At 43.1% G+C, this 12931-nt stretch overlaps 2 protein-coding genes across 4 annotated transcripts in view; one reads left to right on the top strand and one right to left on the bottom strand.

Moving 5' to 3' along the window:
• Positions 1-6842, top strand: part of LOC111228090 (integrin beta-2-like) — a 32869-nt gene extending 26027 nt beyond the window's left edge. For all 3 annotated transcript variants that reach the window (XM_022753896.1, XM_022753895.1, XM_022753894.1), the window contains exons 13-16: positions 1377-1596; positions 1733-1944; positions 2952-3118; positions 6115-6842. In XM_022753896.1, the coding sequence (XP_022609617.1) occupies positions 1377-1596; positions 1733-1944; positions 2952-3118; positions 6115-6180 (665 nt within the window). In that variant the 3' untranslated portion in view covers positions 6181-6842. The remainder of the gene's footprint in view (positions 1-1376; positions 1597-1732; positions 1945-2951; positions 3119-6114) is intronic.
• A 1731-nt stretch (positions 6843-8573) lies between these two features.
• The window catches only part of ubxn4 (UBX domain protein 4), a 19539-nt gene continuing 15181 nt past the window's right edge, over positions 8574-12931 (bottom strand). Inside the window, exons 10-13 of the mRNA XM_022753911.1 lie at positions 11586-11688; positions 10375-10506; positions 10042-10274; positions 8574-9296 (exon numbers count right to left, since the gene is read on the bottom strand). Of these exons, the coding sequence (XP_022609632.1) occupies positions 9158-9296; positions 10042-10274; positions 10375-10506; positions 11586-11688 (607 nt within the window). The 3' untranslated portion in view covers positions 8574-9157. The remainder of the gene's footprint in view (positions 9297-10041; positions 10275-10374; positions 10507-11585; positions 11689-12931) is intronic.

The raw sequence follows: 12931 nt of genomic DNA, 5'->3' as shown, positions 1-12931 counted from the left end.
GGTTGCTAGCTGAAGGGAAGAGGTCTCATATTTGTTTCTGGTTGTAGAGGAGTCCCTGGTGAGCAGGGGTGTAACGATTCAACAAATCCATTTTTTCAGACAGTGCTGCAAAAATGTCACCATAATCTTTTATTACTGGTCATTTAAATTAAAATGTTTTTAAATGATAAAGAGACATATCCTATTTAACAACATTTAATTCGGGTGATGCATTTATAAGGGTGTGGAGAGAAATGATGAGTAGACCATGTCAACAGGAGCAGATGAATAATTTTTTGACATTGAAGGAAACTAAATCACTGCAGCCATTGAGCCTAAAGGCAAATATGAAACATACAATTCACAGAATTAGACTATTGCTATTAAAATATGAATAAACCATTTACAATACATTAAATTGAAGTGAACTGACCTGCTGCAGCCCAGCCAAAAATCAACCCTCCTCCATGGACTTAGTCTGGGTGTCTGCTTGAGTGTAATCACACACATCGAGCCAGACTGCTGCAGAGGTGCCTGTCATCAGGTTACTCATCTTTGCCTCAGACTGCAGGTGGTCTACCCGGTGGCCTCAGTGTTCCGTTAAAATGATGGACGGCTTCAGATTTTTCTGTCATTGTTAAAAAAGTTTGTCAGTGACAGAAAACATTCATTTAATGTGATCCCTGAATGTGATACAAGATTATGGATGTTTCTATCAAAGTTTCAGTCCTGCTGTCAGAATCATTACACACTTACTGACTCGACACCCCAAGGCAACCAGGACAGCCCCAGTATTTGTCTTAACACAAATACATGACATAAACAAACATTTTGATTAGGAACCTTACATGTTAAAGAGTTGTGACCAGGATGAAGTCTCAGCTCTCTCTGGTGGAGACACTGTTTCCAAATAACCTCCAACATTTCGTCATAACATCTCCTCTTCCTTACTGCCTGAAATGTGCACCGTCACTAATACATGTCAGCTCATATCCAATAATAATCAGTCAGTCAGTCACCAGGAATCTCCCTCACTCAGCCACCAGGGGCACAACAGGTGTGTTTTGGCCGATACAGATCTGTGCAGGTGCGTTTGTCATGATATAATTCATATACTAGAAATATATTACAGGTTTCAGGTGTGATGGGTTTTTAAGCTCCTTCCAGGTCACAGATGATTCCTTTCAAAGTGACCACTGTCTCCCACACCCCTGAGCCTCTTGTGAGGGGTTTGCTGCTTTTCATAGACAATGAGTCGAAGGTTTATGGATAGAGACAGAGTTCAAAGAATTGATCTGTGACCTGGAGGAGGTGGAAACACAGCAGGTATGTACCAGGATGCACAGGCATGTATTTAAAGGCAGGTATCTCCCCTCTCTGTTCTTCTCAACCTGCAGGAAAAGGTAAGTGCAACTGTGGCACCTGTGAATGTCAACCTGGCTACGAGGGCTCAGCCTGTCAGTGCAAGGTGACTGTGGAGAGCTGTCGCACAACCAACAACACCGTGTGCTTCGGCAGAGGAGCCTGTAAGTGCAACCGCTGTGAGTGTAAGGAGGGATACCAGCGCCCGCACTGCCAGAAGTGTCTTTCGTGTCCTCACTCATGCCAGACCAAACTGTAAGGACTCAACATTAATTCTCAAATTATTATGAAAGGGTTGGTTCAACAAATTACAACAAAAAGACTCTCTGGTGTCTGGTCACTTATGTTAAGATCTTCAGTCATGAACTGTTTCTATTCATCTTGTTTTCAGGAACTGCATTGAATGCCTGGCTTTTGACTCAGGTCCCTTTAAAAAGAACTGTAGCATGGCTTGCAGCAAGAGCATTTATTACCAGATGGTGGAGCAATTCAGCATATCAAGCAAGGAGTGCCATCTGAAGGACTCTGAGGGCTGCTGGATCACGTTTAAGCTGGAGCAGCTGGTCGGAGAGGACAACTTCCTGGCTCAAGTGAAGCAGAGAGGTCAGCTGACACACACTCTTCACAGCTGACACACTGCTCTGGGCATGTTTCTGTGGCTCTGCTCTTTACAAATATTAGTCTGCTAGCAGGTGAAGGTTGAAACTGAGTGAAAAGAGCTGAAGTATCGGAGCAACAGCCATGATCACAGGTGCTCCACTTTGCTAAATGATGAGGAAAGGAGCTTCAATGCTTCATATCCTATCTCCTTTCGCAGAGGACATGTTGTTTCACTAAATCCCCTCCTGTCAAAAGTGTTTATGTCATCAAACTATATACTTATGTCTGAATATTATTTATTCTGATCTCTTGCTCAGTTCCTTATTTCTATTTAATTATTATTTTAATGGCTCAACTTTCTCTACATGTATATTTTATATCTTTATCTTATATCAACATTTCAGTCCTGTTTTGTGTTAGTGGTTAGGAAAGGAGGATTTATCATCCATGTGTTATAAATAAAGTTAGTTAAAGAAAAAAAATCATAGTGGAAGTGCAGTCAGATTATTTTCCTAAGTCCTGATGATCTCTCCTTCACATCTTTCCTTGACCTCATGACATCTTCCATCACGGTCGAGAAATGGTTAGAGAGGAGGTTATTTAGACTTTTCTACCTCAGCCTTCATCTGTGCTGATGCCGTCTTAATTTCTATGTCACATGATACAGGAGGCACAGAAAAATAAAACTATCATTTTCAAGTCATGCGAGCAAAGCAGTCAATGGGCGGCAACAATCATAGTCACGTAATGTGATCATCATTTCCAGTGAGTTCACAATGGCAGTGTTTGATTTAAAACACTACCCCAGAATTCACACACTACACTAGTGAGTGCACTGTGTATACAGTGTACTACATTTGAGTGTCACAATGGAAGTATATGTGAGTTGAGACACAGTACATGTTTACCATCTTCACACATGCTAACATCTGAACCAATAGTTGTTGGGCTGACAGACTGACCAACACATTTGTGTGTAAAAGCTTTGTGATTTCTAACTCCTCCTACAGACTGTCCAGAACCACCCAGCGTTGTAGCGATCATCGCAGGCTCAGTAGCGGGTGTGGCTCTCATTGGCATCCTGCTGCTGTTGCTCTTCAAGTTACTGATCTACATGAATGACCTGAAAGAGTTCAAGAAGTTTGAAAGTGAAAAGAAGAAATCCAAGTGGGCAAACGTGAGACACTTTCTCATTCATTATTACTGCTAACAAAACTCTAAACTAGAACTAACAAACATTTTAGGAAGTGGAGCTTTATGATGATATTGTTTAGCTCCTCTGTTGTTGTGGTTCAGTGTAGTGATTCAGGTTTGAATGAAAGGCTATGTTACAGAGCATCCTGCAGTGCAGCAGCAGTTCAGCGAGCTGTATTGCAGGACATGCTGTTGATATAGCATCATGAGTAGACTGGTGCTGGAGACCAAGGTTCACATCTTTTTATGTCTAATGTAGATTTTACAAAGAAAGGTCAATTGCTTTTACATTCCCAAGTCATGCAACAGTATAACAAGCTGACACAGCAACCAATCAGAACACGCCCCCACCAAAACAAACTTCCATCCTACTCATCTGATGTCATTTAAATGAGCCTTGCACTGCGCACAATCCAGTAATTAAACTGGCTCAGGTGACATGGAGCAGGTCTCTGGGCTGCCATGGCAGTCACCGCTAACTTCATGAACAATAACACTGCAAACGTTACTGAATGTAGACATGACAATACTGATCCACAAGAAGCATCTTCTGAAACCCAGCTCCTCTGGGAGCTCTCACAGTGATGTGAGTGCATCGGGGAACAGGTTCAGTTTTCTCTCTTCTGAAATCTGTGTAATGTGTCTAAAAGGCATTTCAGCACTGAGCTCATCCTGCACTTATGTAGAAATGAAGTTAACTGCTCAGACTAAATAAATCACTGCACATGATAAAAAAAAATGACCACAAATGATTACATTGACTTATTGAGTTGATTTGTTCACAACTGTAGCTACATGCATACAGCTACATTCACAACCACAGCTACAGTCACAACGACAGCTACAGTCACGACCCCAGCTACAGTCATAGTTACAGTCACAACCACAACTACAGTTACAGCTACAGTTACAACCACTGCTACAATCACAGCCACAGCTACAGTCACAATCAGAGCTACACTCACAACCACAGCTACAGTCACACCCACAGCTACAGTCACAATCAGAGCTACACTCACAACCACAGCTACAGTCACACCCACAGCTACAGTCATAGCTACACTCACAACCACAGCTACAGCTACAGTCACAAGCAGAGCTACATTCACAACCGCAGCTAGTCACACCCACATCTACAGTAACACTCACAGCTACAATATAACCACATGTACTCACATCTACAGTCACACTCACGGCTACAGTCATTACCAGAGCTACAGTCACACTCACAGCTACAGTCACAATCAGAGCTACACTCACAACCACAGCTACAGTCACACCCACAGCTACAGTCATAGCTACACTCACAACCACAGCTACAGCTACAGTCACAAGCAGAGCTACATTCACAACCGCAGCTAGTCACACCCACATCTACAGTAACACTCACAGCTACAATATAACCACATGTACTCACATCTACAGTCACACTCACGGCTACAGTCATTACCAGAGCTACAGTCACACTCACAGCTACAGTCACAATCAGAGCCCCATTCACAGCCACAGCTAGTCACACCCACATCTACAGTCATGCTCACAGCTACAATATAACCACAGCTACAGTCACATGCACATCTACAGTCCTACTCACAGCTACAGTCACACTCAGAGTTACAGTCATAACCACAGCTACAGTCACACACAGCTACAGTCATAACCACAGCTACAGTCACACTCACAGCTACAGCCACAATCAGAGCTACATTCACAACCGCAGCTACAGTCACACCCACATCTACAATATAACCACATCTACAGTCAAACTCACAGCTACAGTCATAACCACAGCTACAGTCATAACCACAGCTACAATATAACCACATCTACAGTCACACTCACAGCTACAATATAACCACAGCTACAGTCACACGCACATCTACAGTCCTATTCACAGCTACAGTCACACTCAGAGTTACAGTCATAACCACAGCTACAGTCATTACCAGAGCTACAGTCATAACCACAGCTACAGTCACACTCACAGCTGGTCTCCATCAGCCAGTGCAGCAGCCGCTCAGGACTGTTAACCAGAGTTCCACTCGTGCTGTCTTGCTGACTATTCAGTGCCTCTGGACAACACTGTACCACTACATCTGCTCCAAGGATTTTGCTCCCAACTGTTGATTTGAGCAAAACCAAATTTATATCCTCTAATGACTTCAAAGTTAAATTGGAACAGATCCTGAAGGAGAAACATTAGAAACACATGAGCTATTAATCAATTGATAGACATATCAGGAATTGTACAACCTAACATTAATTGAAACAATGAGGGTCTCCAGGCAGTGGTTATTACTTTATCTAGTACTTTAGTATTTGAGTTCATGTTGTGCTCATTTGGAACATATTAGTGATAAAGATAAATGTTGTGTAATGAAATGATTACAAACTCATTTGACTGGAGGAGCTGCAGGTACTGATGACATGATACATTCAGTCAGTGAGGAGACAGTAAAGGCTGTTTTATCTATCTATCATCTATATATTCATTTGAAACACCCCAGTGTTTATCATCAGCTCTCAGGTAGTGTCCACTCAGCAGCAGTCTATCATATATCATATACAGTATATCATGTTTTGCACAGTGTTGCACATTAAAAGCCTCACAGCTCCTTCAGTCTGCAGGATTATTAGTTTCAGTGGCAGTAGCTTCACACTGGCACAAGTTATTGGAATTAATGAGTGATTGAGAAATTGGAGTTGTACTGGTGGAATCAGAGCTGTGGAAATATATATTGTTCTCAGGTTACTCTTTGTATTTGTGTATTATATTACAATTGGTTCAGCCTTTAAGCCACTATTATTTGAGACTGCTGTCACCATAATTCCAGTTTTATTAGAGGATGTTCAGTCGTCTCTCTGCACTGTGGAGATGAACACACCTCCTGAGACACTGTCTGTGGTTTTGTCTTTCCTTTGTTCCACACATGTGAAATGTTGAAAACAAACAAATCATTGTTTTTTTTCTGTTCCCAGGCCGACAACCCACTGTTCCAGGATGCTACCACCACCGTGTCCAACCCCATGTTCACTGGAGAGTGAGGACCTCGACTGCAGCAAACACAGCTCTGCTGTATCTGAACTAGAGAAAAATAATTTTAAAGCTCATGTGATATTTCATTTCAAATATCCATTGCTGGCATTAATGATTATTCTCTTCTATACATGACTGCAGTTCTTTGTCCAAAAATTATGCATTCTTTTTCATTGCTTATAAGACTTACACATGAAATGTACTGTAATGTCGCACAGCTTATGATATACACAGTAAGAGAGTTTATAGTGGTGCAGCATGTACAGGATAGGAAGAATATAATGATGTATAATAATCATATCCTAGATGTATCATCGATACTTTTTGCTCCTGTTTCTATTCACTGTTGCAAATTAAAAGCCTCATTTCATTGACAGTAGTTTCCCTCTTCATATGATTGACAGCAGTATTTCTGTAAAAATAAAATGATAGAGTTGTACTGATGGAATCAGAGCTATGGAAATATACATGATTTTCAGGTCATACTTTAAAATGACTCAAAATTCTCTAAATATTAAACATCAGATTTCCTCCCACATTTCATCTGAAACTATTATGTGTCATTTTCACTTTAATTTTTTCTTTCATGTCCAGACTGCTGTCAGAGGGTTCATGTTGTGATACCCTCTTACCTTGTCAGTCAGGTACAATAAACAGCTTCTCTAGTTCAGGTGCAACCTCACTTTTTGTGTCCAAGGATAATGTATACAAAGCATATGTAGAGGAAGGTCCCCCTTGTTTCCAGGCCCAGGCCCTTTACCTGTGCACATCTATGAACCAGATGCTTTTATCAGCACACATTCTGAGCAACTCCACTGTGTTATTATGGGATGCATCCACTAAACACAGCTAAAGCTAGCTGAAGCTAACCTGAGTTTACCACAACACTGTAGTAAAACCATCTGACACCTCAGAACGCAGAAACAACCACAGAGAGTGTCCACTGACACTGACATTCATCAGTATCATCACAGCTCTGCGTGGTTTTCAAACACTGTTTATTAATCTGTTCCTACAGATTCTCATCTAAACATTTTTTTCTACCATGTGACCCATGGGGGCCTCCGTCCTGCAGCCTGGTCTTGGTCTGCGCGGTGCTTTCAGAGGTCATAGTTTACTCAGTGTCAGTGTGAACTCTGACTCAGGGGCCGTCCTCTGCTCACCACGACTACACCAGCTATTTGTCAGAAACTTCAAACTGGGTCTGTGACATTGGGTGGTTGTGTAGATAATCACTGTCGTCTCCAAGCAAAGGTGGAGTATCGCCATGTAGTGACGTGGTCACAGTCCATCGTCTGTACGGAGTTCAGCTGAGTCAAACATCATCAGAGATGGCCTGAAGGAAACAACCAGGGGGTCCACACTTAACACTAACTTCAGGTCACACTCAGTCGATGTGGAGTCAAACCTGCACATAATGTATGGAGCAAACTGAGTGATGGTCATGTCAACTCCAAACACTGATGTCCAGGAAGCATCTACAGGAAGTTACTGTGGTCACCTTGGAAATGGTGAATGTTTATGGTATGCATAAATTATAAAGAAAGTAAAGAGCAAAGCTCTGTCTAAACTGACTCAGCATCTGTTCTCAGTCTGGACTCATGATGCGCTAAGATGATAAATAGAGAAGAGCACCACCCCTCCCCTCCTGACAGCAAGTCTGATGAAGGTGTGTCTCATTGATTCTTCACTCTCAGGTCTTGAACTCACCGAGTTATCTTGATCTGACTGTTACTGATTGACAGACCGGATCAGCTGGTTCTACACTGGTGAAGTCCTGCAGCTCAAACCTCCACTGTGCTGCCCTCTGTCACAACACGGTAACCAACAGAAAAATGACGAGTCACATCCTGTCATTTTCACAATAAAGTACCTGAACATGATAAACTATATGTGGTATTATGACGACTGGGAACAAATGTGAAGCGGATTCTGACTGAGCTGATGAAACAGTGCTAGTGTGGAGGTAAACATGGGGACCAGTCCAGCTCCAATGGTCAAGTCTCCTTCGTGATGACATCATAACATTGTCATATGATCAGCCAATCATCATGTTGCTTTTATTTCAAAATAAGGGCACAAGTATTGAAGACAAAAAATCTGAGGTTGTGTGTTCACCATGTGTGTTCGCCGTGTGTTACCCGTGTGTGTTCACCGTGTGACAAAAGTTAACAAACAACCAACACAAGCTCAGAAGGTTTCTGAAAAACAGAGTGCTTTAATTTTCATTATTGAAGAGGAGAACTACAGCAGTCACTCACTGTCATCGAGCAGAAACGCATGTTAAGGTCTGTGTGTGTGTGTGTGTGTGTGTGTGTGTGTGTGTGTGTGTGTGTGTGTGTGTATGTGTATGTGTGTGTGTGTGTGTGTGTGTGTGTGTGTGTGTGTGTGTGTGTGTGTGTACCACTGTATACACACACCCTTGTGGTGTACAGTCCTCTGCAGCAGCTGCAAGCTGATGAAATATTTTATACATCTCAGACAAAATGTCTTCATTCTGCTGTTGGATCAGAATCCACATGAGTCACTGGCAATCAGCCAGTCACATGTCAGAGTTAACATTTTCTAAAATGCAGTAAGTCCATGACATATGAAGCTGGGCTCAGATTACAGCATCTTCAGCTCTTCACTGAATCTGGTTTCTGATCATAAGAAGAAAAAGGAACAAACTTCATTTGATAAAGTCGATGATGTATCTGACACTCATCTATGAGAGGATGCTGGTGGAGCCTTCACAGTCTGTCACCTGCTGTAATCTGAGCCCATGTCAGGACACAGTCATACACACTCAGCTCCAGACTGTTGATGATTATTGATCTAACCTGCAGGTGGGGTGCAGGTGGGGGCCCAGAGCACAGTAAGACAGGGGAAACTAAAGATCAGCTCTAAGTGCAGCAGAAACCTTCAACTGGTCAGAACTAATTCACAGCGGGGGAGCGACAAGGTGGGGGGAGTGGGGGATGGGGTGGGGGTGTTCTCACGCCGCTACATCTGCTGGGTGGAGTTCCCATTCCAGGTGTTGTTGTCATCCTCACTGTCCTCCTGAGTCCTAAGCCTGCAGATTTTACCCTCCTTCTTGAAGTGTTTGGGCCGCTTCTCCACAGTGGACTTGGAGAGTGTTTCTCTGAGAGGACACACAGTCAGTCAGTTAATGTACACAGTCTGATCCTGGTGCAGGAGTCTACAGGTAGACCTGAGCTGTGAGTCCAGAGACCAGCAGCATGACTGAACACCAAGCTGATCAATATTATTACAACTAACTGTCACACTACATTATCAATCTAAACTCTACAGCCAACATGAGCTTCTGGTCGCACCACACCGGGGGAGACTACACAGCCCCACTGGATCCACCTGAACAAGTGTGTATTTTACAAGATGACTCTTTAGCATTTAGCTTTAAGGCTTTTAGGCTCCCATCACACACAGGCTACAGACTGTGTAAAGAATTCAACACAAAGTCAGTGGGAAACAGTCCACGTGAGTCCTGGAATGGTCTGCTCTGGTCTGGTCTTGACCGGTCTGGACTGGCTCAGTGATATAGAGTTGACCAGTGATGACAGAAAGAAAAAAAAGTTTTACTATTATCGCTGCTCTTATCACCTTTAACTGTGATCTAGCATGTGAAGTCATGGTCGGACCTGGTATTAAAATGTGTCTCCAGTGACCACATGTGATCGGATCACCTGAGATGGATATCAATACCAGGTGTGAACAGGGTCATAGATGTCAGGTGGATGGTGGTGGAGGTGCGGTCCGACACAGCCCTCATTGTGTTGTAGGTGTTGTAGTCTGGTTGAGATAGTGGTGGAGGTGTGGCCTGTGCTGTGTGGTGCTCTGGCTAAGGTGGAGCAGTGACTGTTCCTCACCTCTTTGTCTTGTCTGAAGCTGATGAGGAGGAGGAGGAGGAGGAGGTGGTGTAGGAGGAGCTGGACTGCTGGGTGGGGCCTGGGGATGCTGCTCCAGGAGGAGGCGGGGCTGGAAATAGGAAGGAGCTGAGGAACCTCCACACAGCCAGCAGAGGGTAGAGGAGTGTGCCCAGAATGGCCCAGATACCCCCCCCAGAGGACTGGACCACTGTGTTAGCAGGCCTGCCTGAACGCTGAGGGAGAACAGAACCAGTAATACTGATGTGAGCAGGTACTGGTCTATCTGTATTCAGGTTCAACACATGAAGGTGGACTGGACTCTGGTCTACTCACCGGCAAAAGCACAATGGAAGCACTTGGAGCCAGTTCCAGCTCCTGCAGAGTCTTGTTCATGTCTTCACTGTTGAACTCTCGCCGAGGGAACATGGTTGCCAGGGAGAAGTTCCCATAGCGGTTTCCCACTTCCTGAGACAGGACCAGCATAAAATCTTTAACAGAGGTTCAACGTGAATGGACTTAGAGTCACACCAGCTGGACTTCAGTCTACCATCACTTCATTCAGGGACTCTGAATTCAGAGACTCTGAATGAAATGGAATCAGCTACAGCTGTCTTTCATCATCATCATTATCATCATCATCATCATAATCATGAAACAGCTCTCTGAAGACCAGACAAAGGATTCAGTTCCATCAGTCACAGTTCATTTTGTTTTGTTACAGAGAAACTAACAGGTCCACCGTGATCCTGATTCTGTTCCAGGTTTCTAACTGTTACTCCACTGTCACCAGGTGTTTGCAGGACTGTTGGTCTCTGTAATAATATGATGGAGACACAGTGTAGCTCTTCTCTACATGTACTGAGCTCTGAGATAAATACGATTGACCTGACTTGAGCAATATTCAAAAATCAATATCTATTGTTTTAGTCAAAATTGGTTCTTCACAGCTTCATCATGTTTGGTTGAAACTCAGTAACTCATGTCTGTTTCTCCTCTGAGCTGCTAATTCAATATTCTCCGGTTTGTGTGGAATCAAAGTATCAATATATGATCACATCAGATTATTTGTTTATAAACTGTTGTCACAATCAATGATCTCTGAACTAATAAACCACAGATTAGAACCTGGTTTCACAACAAGGTTGAAACACCTGCAGGAGTCTAACAACTGGATATGTGGTTGTGCGTCTGTTTGTGTCTCTGTGTTTATGTGTGTGTCTGTGCTAACACCTGTCATGACACCAGTATGCTGTTTACAGTGATGTCACTGAGCCAACGATCAGCTGTAGATGTTTCCTTCAGCCTACTGTCCAGCTTCATCAAATACACAGAGGCCGAGCACCAAACTGCAAGTCCCATCATGCACCCAACAAAACGTGGCTGAATGTGACAGATGCAGGATTAGTGACCTGGGATCAGCTCTATGAGCAAAGGGTCTGTGTTTAACATGAAGCTTTCTGTCTGCTGATGGTGAATCAAGGCTTTGTGGGAAAGATGATGTAACAGAAGATCCGAGACGTGTGGAGGAGCAAGGTGACACAGACCTGAACAGCAAAGAGCCGAGCCTCCTGCAGTCTGCTCTGTGCAGGGAACTGGTTGGTGAAAGACGAGCCATCTGGGAGGCGGAACTGGATCCTCGCTACGGTGCTGATGTCACACACACACACACAGAACACACACAGAATAATCAAGACCTGAAAATGCAATTTTTGCCGCTCACACCTTGAGTCCCATTGACTTTGAATCTGACACAGTCCAGCTCAGTGTCACTTTAAAAAAGCCTCTTGGACCACTGAAGTCCACCATGATGGACTTTTATCCTTTTATTCTTTATCAATACCAAATATGGTCTTCAGCCTCAGGGGACTTAGATACACATTTCTATTATATAGAGAAAGATAGGTTGGTAAACATATATAGAAACATATAGACTCTAGGGAGTGCCAAAAATGCCACAAACCTGTACCCATCACACCCACTGATTTCACAGACAGCCGATGAAAAGGGGGCAGATGCTGCATACAGTGTAATGAAGAAACGTGTGTTTGGTCTCACTCCTTCATTTAACAGAATCAGACTACCTGAAGTGACTTTAATCAGCTTTGTCAAACTTGCTCATATTTTTAATTTTGGGTGATTGAGTCGTTTCTTTCTCTGGAGCACAGAATGTTAAAACCTGCTCAATGTACGGATGAGTTTTTGTTCTTCAGCTACTTAACATACTTTCACATATAAACTTCACTGTTATTAATATTCTGCATGTTTTAGGGATTTTTTGCTCATTCAAATGAATGAGTTTACAGAGATTATAAGCAGAGTCACTACTATCAGATGTAGAGGGCCTCTACAACAACATTCCAGGGGTTTTGCTGTGGGATGTCACACACTTTAATGAACTGAAGACACAGTGTAGGACACAAGCTCAACATGCTGCAGTTTTAAATGAAGTTTTAGTAAGTAAGTAAGTAAGTAGTTCAGTTACGGCACATTCTGCTTTATTACTCAATGACTGATATTTCTGCTCTTATATTTATTCCACCCACACTGTTGAAACCTCTACAGTCACATTTCTGACCCCCACACCTGACCTGTGATCTCTCTGCCTGTATTCCCGGAGTCAATCAGTCCCTGGGTGCTGGTCTTTAAGTATCACTCCATTTCACCACCATCACCTCTGGACTCTGAAGGTTTTCATCATCCACCTGCTCATTCTACTTCACCACCAGAATCCTGTAACCATCTTCATTTTGCCGACACTAACTCCCAATGCTTCATTCAGTTGTTCTGTCCTTATTAACCTGCTCTTTTTTACCACGGTTACCAAATGACTTATAAACATGTTTGTTTCATACAGACTGACGATAAGATCACTTCCTAAACAACCATGTTA

The sequence above is a fragment of the Seriola dumerili genome, unplaced genomic scaffold (genome assembly GCF_002260705.1).
Source record: "Seriola dumerili isolate Sdu_G_001 unplaced genomic scaffold, Sdu_1.0 BDQW01000200.1, whole genome shotgun sequence".
Taxonomy (NCBI): domain Eukaryota; kingdom Metazoa; phylum Chordata; class Actinopteri; order Carangiformes; family Carangidae; genus Seriola; species Seriola dumerili.
The sequence above is the reverse complement of the archived record's forward strand: the minus strand, read 5'-3'. Positions and strand labels throughout refer to the sequence as shown.